The 15,193-nt window shown below is 39.5% G+C and overlaps 6 protein-coding genes and 1 long non-coding RNA gene across 8 annotated transcripts; 2 read left to right on the forward strand and 5 right to left on the reverse strand.

Annotated features, from left to right (window-relative positions):
- Positions 1 to 2,096: 2,096 nt before the first annotated feature.
- LOC104801880 lies at positions 2,097 to 3,688 on the reverse strand. 2 transcript variants are annotated; one of them, XR_769947.1, is made up of 3 exons: positions 3,596 to 3,688; positions 3,406 to 3,500; positions 2,097 to 2,404 (listed from the first exon to the last, which is right to left on the reverse strand). It is a non-coding gene; the product is annotated as an uncharacterized LOC104801880 (long non-coding RNA). The 2 variants fall into 2 exon arrangements; XR_769948.1 differs by lacking the exon at positions 2,097 to 2,404 and adding an exon at positions 2,829 to 2,911.
- LOC104801879 (1-aminocyclopropane-1-carboxylate oxidase 1) lies at positions 2,908 to 4,375 on the forward strand. Its single transcript, XM_010525262.1, has 3 exons — positions 2,908 to 3,101; positions 3,313 to 3,533; positions 3,629 to 4,375. Exons 1-3 carry the CDS (start codon positions 2,976 to 2,978, stop codon positions 4,206 to 4,208), a joined length of 927 nt encoding a protein of 308 aa, XP_010523564.1. The 5' UTR covers positions 2,908 to 2,975; the 3' UTR covers positions 4,209 to 4,375.
- Positions 4,376 to 4,465: 90 nt separating this feature from the next.
- LOC104801881 lies at positions 4,466 to 6,243 on the reverse strand. The gene is made up of 2 exons (XM_010525263.2): positions 5,967 to 6,243; positions 4,466 to 5,877 (listed from the first exon to the last, which is right to left on the reverse strand). Exons 1-2 carry the CDS (start codon positions 6,161 to 6,163, stop codon positions 4,587 to 4,589), a joined length of 1,488 nt encoding a protein of 495 aa, XP_010523565.1. The 5' UTR covers positions 6,164 to 6,243; the 3' UTR covers positions 4,466 to 4,586.
- Positions 6,244 to 7,090: 847 nt separating this feature from the next.
- LOC104801882 (cytidine deaminase 1-like) lies at positions 7,091 to 8,443 on the forward strand. Its single transcript, XM_010525265.2, has 2 exons — positions 7,091 to 8,172; positions 8,239 to 8,443. The coding sequence occupies exons 1-2, from the start codon at positions 7,241 to 7,243 to the stop codon at positions 8,252 to 8,254; spliced, it is 948 nt and encodes a 315-aa protein (XP_010523567.1). The 5' UTR covers positions 7,091 to 7,240; the 3' UTR covers positions 8,255 to 8,443.
- An 882-nt stretch (positions 8,444 to 9,325) lies between these two features.
- LOC104801883 (PRA1 family protein C) lies at positions 9,326 to 10,214 on the reverse strand. The gene is made up of 2 exons (XM_010525266.2): positions 10,080 to 10,214; positions 9,326 to 9,980 (listed from the first exon to the last, which is right to left on the reverse strand). The coding sequence occupies exons 1-2, from the start codon at positions 10,190 to 10,192 to the stop codon at positions 9,410 to 9,412; spliced, it is 684 nt and encodes a 227-aa protein (XP_010523568.2). The 5' UTR covers positions 10,193 to 10,214; the 3' UTR covers positions 9,326 to 9,409.
- A 47-nt stretch (positions 10,215 to 10,261) lies between these two features.
- LOC104801884 (uncharacterized protein At4g29660) lies at positions 10,262 to 11,677 on the reverse strand. Its single transcript, XM_010525267.1, has 2 exons — positions 11,422 to 11,677; positions 10,262 to 10,615 (listed from the first exon to the last, which is right to left on the reverse strand). Exons 1-2 carry the CDS (start codon positions 11,602 to 11,604, stop codon positions 10,493 to 10,495), a joined length of 306 nt encoding a protein of 101 aa, XP_010523569.1. The 5' UTR covers positions 11,605 to 11,677; the 3' UTR covers positions 10,262 to 10,492.
- A 106-nt stretch (positions 11,678 to 11,783) lies between these two features.
- On the reverse strand, positions 11,784 to 13,849 carry LOC104801885 (thioredoxin-like 2-2, chloroplastic). The gene is made up of 4 exons (XM_010525268.1): positions 13,489 to 13,849; positions 12,882 to 13,064; positions 12,591 to 12,755; positions 11,784 to 12,175 (listed from the first exon to the last, which is right to left on the reverse strand). The coding sequence occupies exons 1-4, from the start codon at positions 13,726 to 13,728 to the stop codon at positions 12,038 to 12,040; spliced, it is 726 nt and encodes a 241-aa protein (XP_010523570.1). The 5' UTR covers positions 13,729 to 13,849; the 3' UTR covers positions 11,784 to 12,037.
- Between the last annotated feature and the right edge of the window lie 1,344 nt (positions 13,850 to 15,193).

A 15,193-nucleotide genomic window follows, 5' to 3' on the forward strand; every position in this document is an offset into this window, starting at 1 on the left:
AGAGTGTTAGTGTGGTAACGGTCCTCACCACACGCGCTGCCGACGGCGCGTGCCTATTGTGCGCCTTAAGCAACGTGATATTCTCCCTGCCTTTATAAAACATCGAATAAACTTTCGCACAAATCAATCAACAAAACAAAATTCTGGATCACATAAACTTCAAATTTTATTTAAAAACAAAAAATAGTTGATAATACAATATCGAAACAAAAGAATATAAAAAAAATCAAAATAGCATAGTATAAATATTTTTTTTTGTGAAAAAGAAAATCTATGATAGCAACATGTCCTAAAAAATAAAATAAATTACGATTTATTTTTTATGGAAATTATGAGTTTGAATTTTTTTTAGTTTTAAAATTAAATAACGGATAAAAAAGAAGAAATGTTGATATATTTATTTTGTTTAGGAAATCACATGCGTTGGTGTAATGTGGTCATGAATGAGCGTGTACGAGACGCGCGTTGGTGAGAGTGGAGATGAGGAGGTAAGGAAGGCGTAGGATCATGGAGATTCGGTGCACCGACGCGTGGGTGATCAGAATAGGTCAAATGGTCAAACTTAGATCGCGATATCACAACCGTCCATAGTTACGACATCAGTCAACCTATCTGACGGTTAGATGACCATTCCTTCTCATTTAACTGATCTACACCGTAGGTTATATAGTACCATCATTTTTAATACTTCTTTAATTTAAAAACGAAATTATAATTTTACTCTCTTCGTCTTCTTCCATATAATGGTTTTGGAGTGAATTTTTTTTTTATTATAACTCGATGGTATATATACCAACTTATAAAAACAAATCTCTAAATACACAAAATTTAAAATTTCTAAGAAATATACGGACTTTTATTATTATTACATTAAAACTAAACTTTAAAAAAATCTCAAAAATCATCATATCATAATGGTATTTGGAAATATTTTAAAAATTTATGATTTAATTTTATAACATTTATTTAGAATCATTTAAAAATTCATAATTTATCTTTATTATTTTTTAAAAAGTGGAGGGTTTAGCATGGATATTGGAAACAATTCATATATTTATTTGAGAATTTAAAATTTTATATATTTATTTGATTTTTTTTTTTACAATCGTGTATATGATTTCTCCTTAAAATTATAGAACTTGAATATAAAAAATCTAAAAACTCCCATACAAAATCTTGTTTTAGTATTTTATGTCATACGTATCCATATATAGATACGTATCTATGTATATAAATGTATATATGTGTGTGTGTGAGAGAGAGAAAGACAGAGATTCCAGTGGTATTTTAGCCTATGCATATATGGGACAAGACCTAACCGATAAGATACATAAGTTATTTATTACCTAACTGGTCGTGGTTCGATTAAGCATCTAAGATGTTCGTTTTCTTTACTATAATTAATGAAGATATTAAACGCAAACTTTGGGTGCTTATTCTTAATATAAAACTAGAAAATGAATATATTAAATATATAATCCCAATAGAATATCCTTTAATAAACTCATAAGCAATGCCATTTCCTCATAATTTTTATACATAAAAAAAAATTACAGATACTATTGCATGTAGGGATTCTAATTTCTATGATATAACATAAACAAAATTTAATAAGTTTTAGAAAAGTGTTATGATTTTTCTTCATGCTTTAGGCAAATCAAATCCAATTTTAATATGAGGCCATATCATTGATAAAAATTGCTCGGTGTTATCACAAGGCATCAAATATATTATGCAAGAATAAATCCAATATTAAAAAACTAAGAAAAGTATATAAATATTTAATTTGACAGCAAAACTCAAAACCGAAAGCGCCCATGGGATGGGAGGCATGGGATATGGTTTTTGGTCGTTGGTTTACTTTGAATGAGTTAGAGCTGGTTTTGTCCAAATGGGTTCTTTATTCTCACCAGAACTTTAGTGGCATTACTACAAAATGCTTAGAATTAACCTTTTACGTATAATGTGTTAATCGAAGCTAAAATTACATTTTAAAAATCTTTGTAACAAAAATATTTTATATTATAAATAGATCATTGAATCCAGAGTTCAAGAATATTCAAAAGCACTTGAATATTCAATGGGGGGACGTAATTTCTTGTTCATGAAGGAGACAAATATAGTGTGTACTCAATTGCTCATCAGCAAGAGGCAAGAGAAATCAAACCGGTAAATCCGGTCTAGCCTATGAATATTAAACCGATATGACAATACCGGGAGTCCAAGATTTGTGGTTTGGGATCTAAGTATGATGTGTACAACATGAAAAATGGTATATATATCAACCAAGAACATCAAAACATTCATAAAAATTAGTCAAGAACACGAGTAGAGACTCTAGAGAGAGACTGTAACCCGAGAAATTGTGGTAGAACCGGTGCATATTGCCATGATAGCAATATTCCTGCAGACAACAAAAGATGGGAAGTACAAAAACATGTATAGATACATGCATACATATATACATACATATATCCATATGGCATATGCACAATGAGATGGGGTAAAGTTCAGTGAATTCAAACAAAGGAAAAGGCTTTCCTTGTGAAAAACAAAAGAGAATCCACAATCCTTAGGATACAAGCGAACATGGTTTGACTGATACAAAATCTGGAGAATTATGCAAAAACCAAAACTTGATCACATGGTGATGGCTGTATGGACTGAACTTGGACTTTTCTAATTGTCCCTTGAGCTTTTCAAGGCACATTCTCATAATTATTATTAATATTACCATCATTCTTTTTTTTTTTTACTTTGGCTATAATCTAATAGTTAAAAACTTAAAATATTAACACTACTATTGTTTTGCCTCCAAGTAGGCAACTATACCTTCTCCTCCTAACCCAAGTGATGGTCTAGAAAGAGAGTCTTCTTGCCTGTGTGGTGGGGTTGGGATCTCATCTTGTGCCTATAAATACTCTTTTCATGTTTCAGAGCTTCTCACAAAATCAGTGTGCCAGAAAAAAAAATATATGGTTTTTGCGAAAGAAAGAGAGATGGAGATCCCAGTTATTGATTTCGGGGAGCTTGATGGAGAGAATAGAACCAAGACCATGGCCCTTCTCGACCATGCTTGTGAGAAGTGGGGCTGCTTCATGGTGTGTATATCTACCTATATGCGCATACAAGTGTTTCTAAGATATGTATATGCACCTATACACGCATCTATATATGTTATATTCCTAGATTCTATTCTAGCACAGTGTACTTCATGTTAAGAGGTTCTGCAAAAGCTGTTTTCTCTCTAATGGTGCTACCACTTCATAGCTCTATGCAGTGTTTTAATGGGGATACTGTCTGATATTGCAGGTTGATAATCATGGGATAGATAAAAAGTTGATGGAGAAAGTGAAGCAACTGATTAATTCCCACTATGAGGAGCATCTGAAGGAGAAGTTTTACCAGTCAGAGATAGTCAAGGCATTGAGCCAAGGAAAAAGCTCGGATGCAGACTGGGAAAGCACCTTCTTCATCTGGCATAAGCCGTTGTCTAACATCTGTGAGATCCCAAACATTTCAGAGGAACTCTGGTAAGCACTTAGTGACAAAAAGTTTGAGAAACCAAGCTATGTATTCATGTTATTATTATTACCTGTTTACTCATTGATGATGTGGAAACTCGCAGCAAAACAATGGATGAATATGTTTCTCAGCTGCACAAGTTTGCAGAGAAGCTCTCCAAGCTCATGTGCGAGAATCTTGGTCTAGATGAAGATTACATAATGAAGGCATTCCATGGTTCAAAAGGCCCATCTTTCGGTACAAAAGTGGCGAAATACCCTGAATGCCCTCATCCTGAGCTCGTTCGAGGACTCCGAGAACACACGGATGCAGGGGGTATTATATCTCTCCTGCAGGATGACGAGGTCCCTGGCCTTGAATTCCTGAAAGACGGTAACTGGGTGCCAATCCCGCCATCAAAGAACAATACTTTATTTGTTAACACTGGTGACCAAGTGGAAATCCTGAGCAATGGAAGGTACAAGAGTTTCATACATCGTGTAATGACGGTAAAGAAGGGTAGCAGACTGTCGATTGCAACTTTCTATAATCCTGCTGGTGATGCCATTATATCTCCTGCTCCGAAGCTCCTATATCCGAGTAGCTTCCGTTTCCAAGATTACCTAAAACTTTACTCCAGCACCAAGTTTGGTAATAAGGGCTCCAGATTTGAGACCATGAAGAAGCTGGAAAACGGGCTCTAGGGACAGGAACATCTGCCACTTTCATACTATGTATTACCCATAAGTTTCTCCTGTTCCTTGGGCCTTCTTCTTGTGTTTCCCTCATAAAGCAAAGACATGTCAGGGATAGTGCTAATTCCCAGTTACTGCTTTGCCAAAACAGTGATAACCACGCCTTTAATACATCAGTCACCGTATTTTGTTCTATCAAAAGAGAATTGTCTGTAGAACACCTTCAAATCAGTAACTTATGCTCACCCTGATAGAGATATTCGCCAAAAACATGGAAATGATTTCCACCAGCTACACAACCCCAAACAATGTTGTGAGAGAAGGCGAGAATGCCCATATCAAGAGAGAAGAGGAAAGTATGATGGACTGTCGGCTCAGACACTAGGGCTACAAAGCACTGAGTTTCGATGAGATAGATTTGGTAACAAGACTGTTTGTGCAATCAACAGTTTCACTTAGTAAATCCTTATGAGCCTTTAACATTGGAGCACATTTGGCAACAAAATGTAACAAGAAGTTTCCAAATTTTATAGATTTGGGAAACCTTTCAGCCGATTCTCGGGCCTTCAAAACAAGATGATCAACAGAATCTTGACTTAGTGGGACGCCGTGGATCAATATGTTCTGGAAAAGGTTAAACAGTGATTCATTCCATGTAACTTCCTCGCATATCAGATTCTGGTGGCAAGGGAGGGAAAGCAACCTCCTGTCTTCAGGTCCCCCACATAGTAACTTCTGACAAAAGGCAGAAATATGACCCAAGTGCCAGCATTCCTTTAAAACCCTAGAAATAACCTCGCACATGAAATTATTGATTCCTTCTTTACGGAATATCAAAGGGAATACCAACGCATATTCAGCAGCTGTTCGGTGGATCTTGCAGAAATCAATGGTTGCAGACATCACTGCACGAGAGGCAGATTTCTCAAGAACCAAAAACTTGGGAAGGACCACCGAGCAAAGAACCTGGCTTGGCCAACCAAGCTCTTCTTCTTCTTCAGTTCCACTCGGCAAATATGACAGGAAAAGAGAAGCAGACTCATCGTCTGCATTCCAAGGTTCAATCAAACTTAAAATTCCTAAAACGTCCCTGCCATTCTCCAAGCAAAGCTTCCGAATTTCATAACACAAGGCTGAAATTTCCGGACTAGACTCGGAGCTTGCAATCTGAGATTTCAGATTGGAGGCCATTTCATGAACTTCAGGCGGTATAGTCAAGTTTCTAGGATACTCATAAGCTTCAACATCGCCCATGGTTTCTCTATAATCTTCTTCCATATTCTCTCTGCTGCAATCAGTCTCCTTTTCATTCTCAGAGTCAACAAATAACATCTTTGAATCGAAATCGTCAAGCGATATCGGAAGCCAAGGAAGAACAGAACCAATGGCTCCTGCCTTCTCGGCAAGCCAGCCAGGTACAGAGTCGAATTCATCACTGATGCTATCATCCACCGAATCCAAATCCAGATGAGAAATCCACTCGTAACTTGGTTTCGACATTTTACCGAGCAGGTTACGTGCAGCACTCTGAACCCAGAAGTTGACCTCTTTGCTTCCACTCAACATCTCCCTCGCTAAGCACGACAAGTCCCTGGGACAAAACCTCTGATGTTCTGACAGAAGAAAAGATAGAATCCGTGATTGAACCATGCTGGGTAACGTCTCAATGAACATAACCCTACAAAAGCATTTCATCAGTAAATCAACTGCTCACGAAAAACGAATACAAGAGGTTCAGTTTTCGAATTGGGTCATTAGACTCCTTACTTCTTCGTAATTTGGGATGAACCCTGGTCGATCACGTCGCATGGTCTCTTGAGCAAGGAGAAAAACGAGCTCCGGTTGATCGGCGACGCCATTGAAGACGACGAAGAATTGAAAGCTTGATCTAACCACAACGACGCCTCGGCTTCCGGCGCCGGACTCTTCAAGAAAATGTCGAACAGCGGAATCCACTTCTCCATGAAACGTATTTCCCTGTTTCAAAACACGAGGGATTCTCTCGGCAAAACGCGGGAAAAGCAACGTTAACGACGATTATCAATCAAAGTCGTCGCTGCTAAGGCTACCGTCGACAATCAAACCTATAAAGCTACTGAAGCGTGCGAGTCACGCGCCAAACGCGCGAGTGGGCGAAAGAAACGGGATTTTTGGAGTTCCATCTGGTTTCTCAAGTCTTGTTTGGGCTTTTGAGGATCAAAATTAGACCCAATAAACGGCCCAATATGTATTACGTCTACGGTTGCATATTGATAGGAGTGCTACCATACGCAACAAAAAAAATGCAAAATGTTTTCAAGAATCAAAACTAACAAATCATAATAACTCATCTCGTATTTCTCTCATATGTTTATTAAAGTATGCGCATTTTTCAAATTATATTTTATATATTATATATAATATTTAACATTTTTATGTATGTGTGTACATGATCCTTGAATTTGTACGTCCTCATATTTGTTATGAAATAAAAGATAAAAGTGTGGATACAACTGTAATATGTGAATAGAGCGTTTTTGTCGTATTTGTGTGTGATTAGGTATGACGTAAAAATCATGTTTTGTCTCCTTCTTAAGATCGTTTTGTTTTAAGTACCAATTATTGTGAGGCCACTAACTATCTTATGAACCCATTGACCACCACCTCCTTTTTTTTTTCCGGAACGATTATAATTTAAGTTTTTTAAAATTTTGAGACACCATGCTTTCTGGTCCGTTGACGTAATAACATTCATATATTATTATTATGAGTTCTTTTAAATTTTGAATATAAAATTTATAATAAAATAAAGAAAATTGTGGAATTTCGTGACGTGTGGGAAATTACTTGGTAAGTACCTTTGGTCCTTCCATATATTCGGTCATATAACAGTGGTAATAATGATTTAAAAATTATTAAATTAACCCATTAATTTATTAGCATCTCTCTCAAGCACAGTCCCGCGTATAAATACTTGGCCACAGCATCTTCTGCCTCATCGTCCTCGGTTTTCGAACCATCCTCCGACCCGACCCGACCCGACCAGGCCCGACTGGATTCTAATGGATCGACCGAAATTCGTTATCCAACCCGAAGAAGCCGAAACCGCCGCGAAGCGACTCGGCGTCTCCGTTGTTGAGCTCCTCCCGTCGCTAGTGAAGCCGGCGAAGTCCCTGGCTCGACCTCCGATCTCCAACTTCCACGTCGCCGCCATCGGGCTTGGCTCCTCCGGCCGGATTTTCGTCGGCGTCAATGTCGAGTTCCCCGGTCTCCCTCTCCACCACTCCATCCACGCTGAGCAGTTCCTTGTCACCAACCTCTCCCTCTCCGGCGAGAAATGCCTGCGCTACGTCGCCGTGTCAGCCGCCCCCTGCGGCCATTGCCGCCAGTTCCTCCAGGAGGTTCCCGACGCTCCCGACATCAAAATCCTCATCACCGATTCCAACGCGCTCCCCTCACGCGCCGCTGGCGACGGAGATGAATTCGAGCGGCTGTCGAGTCTTCTTCCCCACAGATTCGGCCCTGACGATCTCCTGGAGAAGGACGTGCCTCTCCTCCTCGAGCCGCACGATAACCGCCTGACGATTCCGGATATCGACCTTGATTGCCACCGAGATGGCGAGATCTGCAACGGCGGAGCGGATTCCGGTCACGGAACTCGATCGGAGATGATGCGCGTGGCCCTAGAGGCGGCGAACAGGTCGTACGCACCGTACAGTGGGTGTCCGTCGGGAGTGGCGGTGGTGGATTGCGACGGGGGGGTTTTCAGGGGATGGTACATGGAATCGGCGGCGTATAACCCTAGTTTGGGGCCGGTACAGGCGGCGATGGTGGATTATGTGGCCAACGGCGGCGGTGGAGGCTACGAGAGGATCGTCGGAGCTGTGCTGGTCGAGAAAGAGGGCGCGGTGGTCCGGCAAGAGCACACGGCGAGGCTTCTCTTGCAGACGATCTCGCCCAAGTGCGACTTCCAGGTCTTCCATTGCCGTGCGGGGTAAGAAATCCTGAGAATCTGAATCTTGTGTTCATAGACTTGAATTCGTAATCCATGAAATTGCAGCTTGCCTGCTTCTTGAATGATGATGGCCATGATGATGATGATGATGATGACGACTACGATAAAAATGGGGGTGATGACCCAAAGGGCGGTGGGAATAAATAAATAAGTCTCTCTTGGTCTTTGTTATTGTATTTTGGATAATTATTTAATCATTGTTTCACAATCCCGTGTTAATACAAAGTTAAAGCTTCTACCTTTTTTATCATTTTTAGTCTTCTGCTTGTTGAATTGAAGATTAGATTAGATTTGAAATCATGTTATCACAGCTCAACAGTTGTTCCAATGGCAACAGTAGTTGTCTGCATAATAAGAAAACTAAAGTTTTGGAACATTTGATCTGCAAAACAAAAGCCAATAAAAAGTGTTGGATGCCCTTTAAGCATTGGGTTGGTGAGATGAATCTCTCTCTCTCTCCATTGGGGAGAAAAAAAAAGGAGTGGACTTTACCAAAAAAGCAGAGTATGAGACTGGTCCACAAGCAGCTCTCTCATTATGAGTGGTGAAAGTTGCTTGTTCATGCATGCCTCATGCACTTTCCACCCAACAACTTCCTAATTCTGGAATATTTGGAAACTTCTGATTGATTTGACCTCCCAACTTATGAGCTTCATTGCACAAACTCCATTGATTTTTTTCTCATCTGAGGGTGAGAATCCAATCATGAAAGTTAAACTCTGAAATTTTGAGATGCTCCTTCTCTGCCCCCAAACAGTCTTAAGAAAAGGAGAGATTTTGAGATAGTGGGTTTGCTTAAAGATTGAGACTTTATTGAACACAAGAGTCAGACACTTCTTTTGTGCTGTTCATGTCTTTGTACTGCTTTCTCTTCAAGGTTCAATGTCTGCCACTTCTTCTGTTCTGTTTTGTTCTTTTCCCCCCTTCTAGATAAAGACAGTGAAACTGCCCTCTATGTCACATAGTTCGTGACTTTTTCAACACATCAACATCCTGCGTTGATTGCAGAGAGCAATGGAGTTTACTTGCAATTATGCAGATGCGACCCGCAGATGATGACGTTGGGAACTGATGCAGATGGATTCGAATGTTTGTAAATTTGATACTAGCAGTCAGTCAGCACCATCTACAATGGCCGCAAACAGTTGAACTCCTCAAAAGATGAAAAATTTACAAAGAAAAAGTTCAGAAGAGAAGAGACACATTGCCTAATTTGTTAAGAGAAAGAAGCAAGCGATGAAGCTCCTTTGCTGCTTACGGCCTCTTCATCATCTTCCGCCATAAACAAAGGCTCCTTATTCCTACACACGCTGTGAACCAGAATGATAGGGGAAACAGCCAAAAACCCAACAAGAACACCATGGAAAACATCTGTTACCAAAAACATGCAGATGGTGAGAATAAACAGAACCATCTTCACAGTAGAATCATTGATCATACGGCCAAAAATCATCAAGGGTTCGTTATCCCGGAAGTACAAGAACAGCCACAAAATTATCAAGACAAGGAAGATGATCAAGCTGACAGGTTGCCAGAGCAAGCTAATGAAGAGTGCAATGGAGGTAATGATTGTGTAATTGACCCGGAAGAACAGAATGTTGGCCTTGATTCTATCTGTGGCTTCCCCGAATGAGGTAGGAAGGCCAAAGGCATCACATTGAATCAGCTCAAGCCATGGCCTTCCAGACCCAAGGCATAGCAAGATCTGTTCTTTAGCTCGTCCCAGTAGGCTCAGGCTCGAAGATGCCTGTGCCTGAGTGGATATGGTGCCATATGTTGTCATTGATCTTTCACCATCAAAAGAAAAAAGACAAAGTCAAGAACAAAAAAGAAAAAAAAACAGAACTTTATGAAAGTGATGAATATGGAGAAGAATGTGAAGGTACCTAATTTGAAAGAGTAAACAAGAGAAGCTGATGCAGAACAATGGTTTTAAGGTAGTTTGTTTACATCTCCTTTTTTGGAAATGTTTTATTTCAGGACACCATAAGAGAGGCATTTCCTGAGTCCTGTCAGTTACAACATGCTAATAATAGAAACCACAAAATTTTCAGAGCAATGGATACCCTTAAATTTCTCACAACAGAACCTTAACATTGTAAAGAAACAAGAAAATCCAACTCTCAAAAGAGTAAGTAGACATTATAAGCTACAAGGACAACTCAAATCTAGAACAAGTTTTATATAGCACCGGTTTTCTGTGATATACACCAGCGAATCATCATAACACCGTATCAAGCAGCACATCCAGTCCGAGAAATACTTTGACGATATTCTCCGATAAGACAACTTATCACATTCACTGGTTCGTTGGTTTGTCTGGAGCCAAAGCCTCACCACGAAAGACCCTCCAAGGTCCCCGATAGAATTTTGGCTTCATCAAAGGCACTGTCTCACCTGGGTGATCTTCCCAATATTTCTCCTGTTAATTTGTCACGATGTATCTGAATAAAGAGAGATTTACCAAAAGAAAAAAGAAAGAAGAAGAACTCGCAGCTAGGACACCGTTACTTCTTGTATTGATGTTTTTGCCTCCCTAGATGACGAACTGCTAAAATGCATCAATAAGACATATGGGGGAGAAAGGCTTGAACACTAATACCTGAGAAGGCTGTGACGTGAAGATTCGTCAAATTCAAGATGAAATTGCTAGAAAGCAATCAAGGGCATTACGCCTATTCATTCATGATCTTGCCGAAAAATCCGGGGATGGGAATTCATGACTAAATTTTGTTTTATAGTATATCTCAATTCAGCTTTCTCAAACCATGTCAGTAGTGATCACAGGGAATCTCTTCTCAAATGGTTCTGGAAAGAATAAAAAAAAGCACTGGTCTTTGGAGCTTACATGTAATCAGAATCTCCAGACAAGACAACAGCAGCTACATGATAAATCAGGAGCAAGACGACAGAACAGAATTGTTCAAAAGGAAGAGGAAGATCCGACGCAGAACCGGCACGGTTTCCAGTAAGTTATTCTCCAACAAGGTTTAAGAACGAATCCACGCAACGAACAATCCCTTTAAACCCATAAATTTTCTTCGTTTAAGAATCGAAAAACATCACAAGAAATGCCAGTAATCTCAAGGACTGAGAGTAACTGAGTTCGAACCCTAACGGTACCAATCGCGAGAACCCAAATCGGATTTAGTCCAATCAGATTAAGAACCCACAAATCTAAATATTGATACGAGCCAAAGCAACAAAATTTAAGAGAAAAAGGGTCACCTTGTAGAGCTGCTCAGTAATGGCGGCGCCGATGACGCCTGTATAAAAAGCGGCGACGTAAAGAGTGATCAAAGTAGTGAAGGTCTTTGGTCGACGATAAGGCTCGATCATGTCCCAGAGTTGTGTCCTCTCCCATTTGTTGTACTTGTAATCTGCGTATTTCCTCCATATGTAACTCCACATTTTCACGATGCTCTTGAGACAATCGCCGAGAAATCTGTCGCCTTTGCCTTTTGGTCACTTGTCCATGGCGGCGCGTGAGGGCTCAGAAAAATAGGGGTGGAAAATTTTCTGAAACAGACCCCAAATTCCTAAAAGTTTTCAGTCTGTTCCAAAATTTTTTAAATTTGAAGAATCTAACCTTATAAATGCATTCATGTTCGCAAGTTTGCGCGGCAATCTGTTCAATAGAAATCAAATACAGGCCTTTACTTTGTAAACGGTGAACTTCTGGACCCCATTTCTGAGCCATGGAGTAACAAATACATTAGCTATTTGCCTACTGGGGCAAGCTCCAAAACGGTATTCTCTCACACCAAAAGTATTGAAAATATACAGACTCCAGCCCGAATATTTGCAAGCGAAACTTCTCGATGAATCGAAAAAGCTTATCACTTCAACTAGATCCAGTGAGTTTGGTTGAGATTGCTTGCGCTGACAGAGATTCAAGAGTTAGCTCTCCGGTTTGGGTGGCCGGATCGATGCTGCAACGTTCTGTGCTGTGCAATTCAATGGCATCTTTTATTTTCTGAAACTGGAATGGAACACACAAATTCAAAAGAACAGGAGGTGAGAACTGGCAAAAGAGACAAATCAAGAGCAGTCTATCTATGTCCCGATCCATTCGGGTGTAACATATGGAAGCTAAGTAATGGAAGTAGAAGATTTATCCGATCAGAAGAACAATGAGCAATAAACATCTAAGACTGAAAATTGAAAGTTTCAATCTTTTGTAAGCCACAAAACCAATCTCATTTTGGTCTTCCTAAATCACAAATGGATAAACAGATTATTATTTCTGAAATTTCTCTGTTCATATCAGAAGAAGAACCCGACACAAGATAGTCCTGCTCCAGCTGTTTATAACTAGATACCAGGGTGGAATAACTTGTTTTCAAACCCTAACAGAAACAAAAGCTGAAACGGAATAAAGGGAAAAGGCAATTCACCTTAGCGAGAGAACATGAGAAAGATTCAAGCTGACCATCGGCTCCACGGTAGAAATGGAAATAAGGAAGAACCTTCACGTTCAAACTTTTGCACATTGGCTTGTTCTCATCGAAATTGACTTTAAGGAACAAGATATCAGGATGTTCCACTGCTGTCCTGCAAAGCTGAAAGATTTACACAACAAGACACGAGCCTCCATCTCGTTGTCAGTTTAATTCTTTTTGCTTTATCGGTTTGAGCATTGTTGCAGAGGTAACGATTCTAACAACAGGACACGAGTCACGACTAACCTTTGGGAACAGCGCTCGGCAAGAAGCACACCATGTTCCATAAAACTCTACAATGACTAATCTATCGCCCGCTTGGCTTAAAGCATTCAAGAATTCTTCGGTTGAATGAATGTCAATCATGTTCGGTCCTGCATTCCTCTCCCACCATTTCGGTTGTTCCGTCTCAGCTACAGCCGCATTTACCTAAACGAGAATTAAACAGCAGAAACTTCAAATAATGCCGAAAGTATTATTCTCATTTGAAATAAGAGACAAACGGATTGACATTGTGAGCAAAGTGAATTTTGAAATTCTAGAATCAAAGGGTCAACTAAAGAACATGTACTCACACTTGCTAACTTGTCTGAAACCAAACAATGAACTCTCATGCTACACACATAGGAAGTTACAAGCTTTGAATCAAACAAGTCCTGATTCTCACGTTTCCGAACCCAATTCAGCACGGGAAAGCCCTCTTTTCGCAAGAAAAAAACGTGAAAACCGAAGCGAGAATCAATCGAGATCTCAAAATTGGCTTGCTAAACTCCCAGAAACTATCAATCGACTCATAAGGGTAAGCAGATTTCAACTGAATCTGCAAATCCAGCTCTTAAAGACAAAAATTTACCTTGAAGCGGAGCACATGGTTCCTGGGTCGCGAAAAGCCATAGCTTCCGAGACCGGAGGATGACAGAGAAGACGAAGAAGATGACGCAGAGGAGGAGAGAAGACGCGATTTCTTGTTGAAATTCGGAATTGGAGGCAAAGATGGTTGAAGAGAGGTGAGAGCGTTGGCGAAAGAGGCGAATGACGACGATATGCGAAGTGCCTGAAACGACGTCGTTGATAACCGCGCAACTTCTGCCATAGAAATCGTCACTCTCCGAGAGCTAGCGAGAGCGAGCGAGAGAGAGAGAGAGATCACCTTTCTTCACCTAGAAATCCCTGGAGAAATCCAGGAAGATCAGATTCGCCGGTGAATTTCTGTGAACAAGTAGCAATAATATTTACACATATATGCCTATATATAGAGACGCGTTTGTTTAACAATCTAGCGTTGGCGTCGCATCCACTAGGTTTTGCGTTTTTTCGCAGCGTTTGCGTTTGCACTCGCCGTCAGACACGTTTTCGATTTTGTTACTTGCGTTTAGGAGTACACGTTTTAGTATTGAATTCGAAATTTTAATGGTTCAATTCGAAAACGGTTTATTCGGTATTTTAAAATTTGAACCAAATTAGTATTCTATATTATTCGTTTCGATTTCGGTACGGTTTGGTTTCGATTTTATTAAAAAAATCGATTTTTGGGAATTTTATAAAGTTCGTTCGGTTCGATTCGGTTTCAAAAAATTCGGTTCTATAAAAAAATTATTGTTCAGAAATTTTGACTGATATGATTCAGAAAAAATATCGAGATTTTTTATTCGTTACGGTTCGGTTTCGAAACGTGCACCTATACTTGCGTTGGAGAGTTTGGGTTCAAATGGAAACCGAACAACTTGAATTCCGGAGTGGGAACTAGTGATGGCAAAATGAGTCAGACTCGCGACCTGGCTCGCGGTTGACTCGTTTTTTATCGAGCTGGACTGAAAAAATAAAAGACCAAATAAAAATGGGCCGAATGAGCCAGTTCACGATGAGCCCGAACCCATCCGGGCTAGCTCGGTCGGCTCACGAGCCAGCTCGTGAGGTGATATTAAAAAAATATTAGGATTTTATACTTTAATTTCTTCGCTTTTTCTGTTTATATAGCAAATTAAAATTCATGATATGTTGATGTTGGTATATATTTTTTGTTATATTTTAATGTTGTTGGTGTATTACACTTTTTTTATGTTGGTTAGGTTTTGTTAATTTTTCTTGATTTAGACATAGTTTTATGGATTGTTATGTTAAATATTTTATGTTATATTGTATGATTTCAAAATATTGTTATGTAGACTTTAAATGATTAATTTTTAGGAAAAAAACCCTAAAAATTCCTGAACTTGTATTTTGAATTAATATTAATTCTAAACTTGTAGAGGTGCCTATTAATTCTCAAACTTACAAAATTGAACACATTAAATCCTGAACTTGTTAAACGATTCCATATTCGTCCATAGCATTATTTGGTAAAAAAAACGAGTTGACCGATCCGACGTGGCACGTGACGTGGCGAGCCACGTCACATCAGTCAACTCGTTTTTTTGACCAAATAACGCTGTGGACGAATATGGAATCGTTTAACAAGTTCAGGATTTAACGTGTTCAATTTTGCAAGTTTGGGAACTAATAGGCACCTCTACAAGTTTAGGAATTAATATTACTCCAAAATACAAGTTCAGAAATTT

Source organism: Tarenaya hassleriana, unplaced genomic scaffold (assembly GCF_000463585.1).
Source record: "Tarenaya hassleriana unplaced genomic scaffold, ASM46358v1 Cleome762, whole genome shotgun sequence".
NCBI classification, from domain to species: Eukaryota; Viridiplantae; Streptophyta; class Magnoliopsida; order Brassicales; family Cleomaceae; genus Tarenaya; species Tarenaya hassleriana.

Coding starts and splice junctions, on each gene's coding strand:
- LOC104801881 (XM_010525263.2), bottom strand. CDS start 6,163: ATGGAGAAGTGGATTCCGCTGTTCGACATTTTCTTGAAGAGTCCGGCG. Junction 5,878..5,966: donor TCATCCCAAATTACGAAGAA/GTAAGGAGTCTA, acceptor ATGCTTTTGTAG/GGTTATGTTCATTGAGACGT.
- LOC104801884 (XM_010525267.1), bottom strand. CDS start 11,604: ATGTGGAGTTACATATGGAGGAAATACGCAGATTACAAGTACAACAAA. Junction 10,616..11,421: donor TTACTGAGCAGCTCTACAAG/GTGACCCTTTTT, acceptor ACAAATTAACAG/GAGAAATATTGGGAAGATCA.
- LOC104801879 (XM_010525262.1), top strand. CDS start 2,976: ATGGTTTTTGCGAAAGAAAGAGAGATGGAGATCCCAGTTATTGATTTC. Junction 3,102..3,312: donor AGAAGTGGGGCTGCTTCATG/GTGTGTATATCT, acceptor CTGATATTGCAG/GTTGATAATCATGGGATAGA. Junction 3,534..3,628: donor AACATTTCAGAGGAACTCTG/GTAAGCACTTAG, acceptor GGAAACTCGCAG/CAAAACAATGGATGAATATG.
- LOC104801883 (XM_010525266.2), bottom strand. CDS start 10,192: ATGCCTCTCTTATGGTGTCCTGAAATAAAACATTTCCAAAAAAGGAGA. Junction 9,981..10,079: donor TGTTTACTCTTTCAAATTAG/GTACCTTCACAT, acceptor TGATGGTGAAAG/ATCAATGACAACATATGGCA.
- LOC104801885 (XM_010525268.1), bottom strand. CDS start 13,728: ATGGCAGAAGTTGCGCGGTTATCAACGACGTCGTTTCAGGCACTTCGC. Junction 13,065..13,488: donor ACCATGTGCTCCGCTTCAAG/GTAAATTTTTGT, acceptor ATTCTCGTTTAG/GTAAATGCGGCTGTAGCTGA. Junction 12,756..12,881: donor GCCGAGCGCTGTTCCCAAAG/GTTAGTCGTGAC, acceptor TAAATCTTTCAG/CTTTGCAGGACAGCAGTGGA.
- LOC104801882 (XM_010525265.2), top strand. CDS start 7,241: ATGGATCGACCGAAATTCGTTATCCAACCCGAAGAAGCCGAAACCGCC.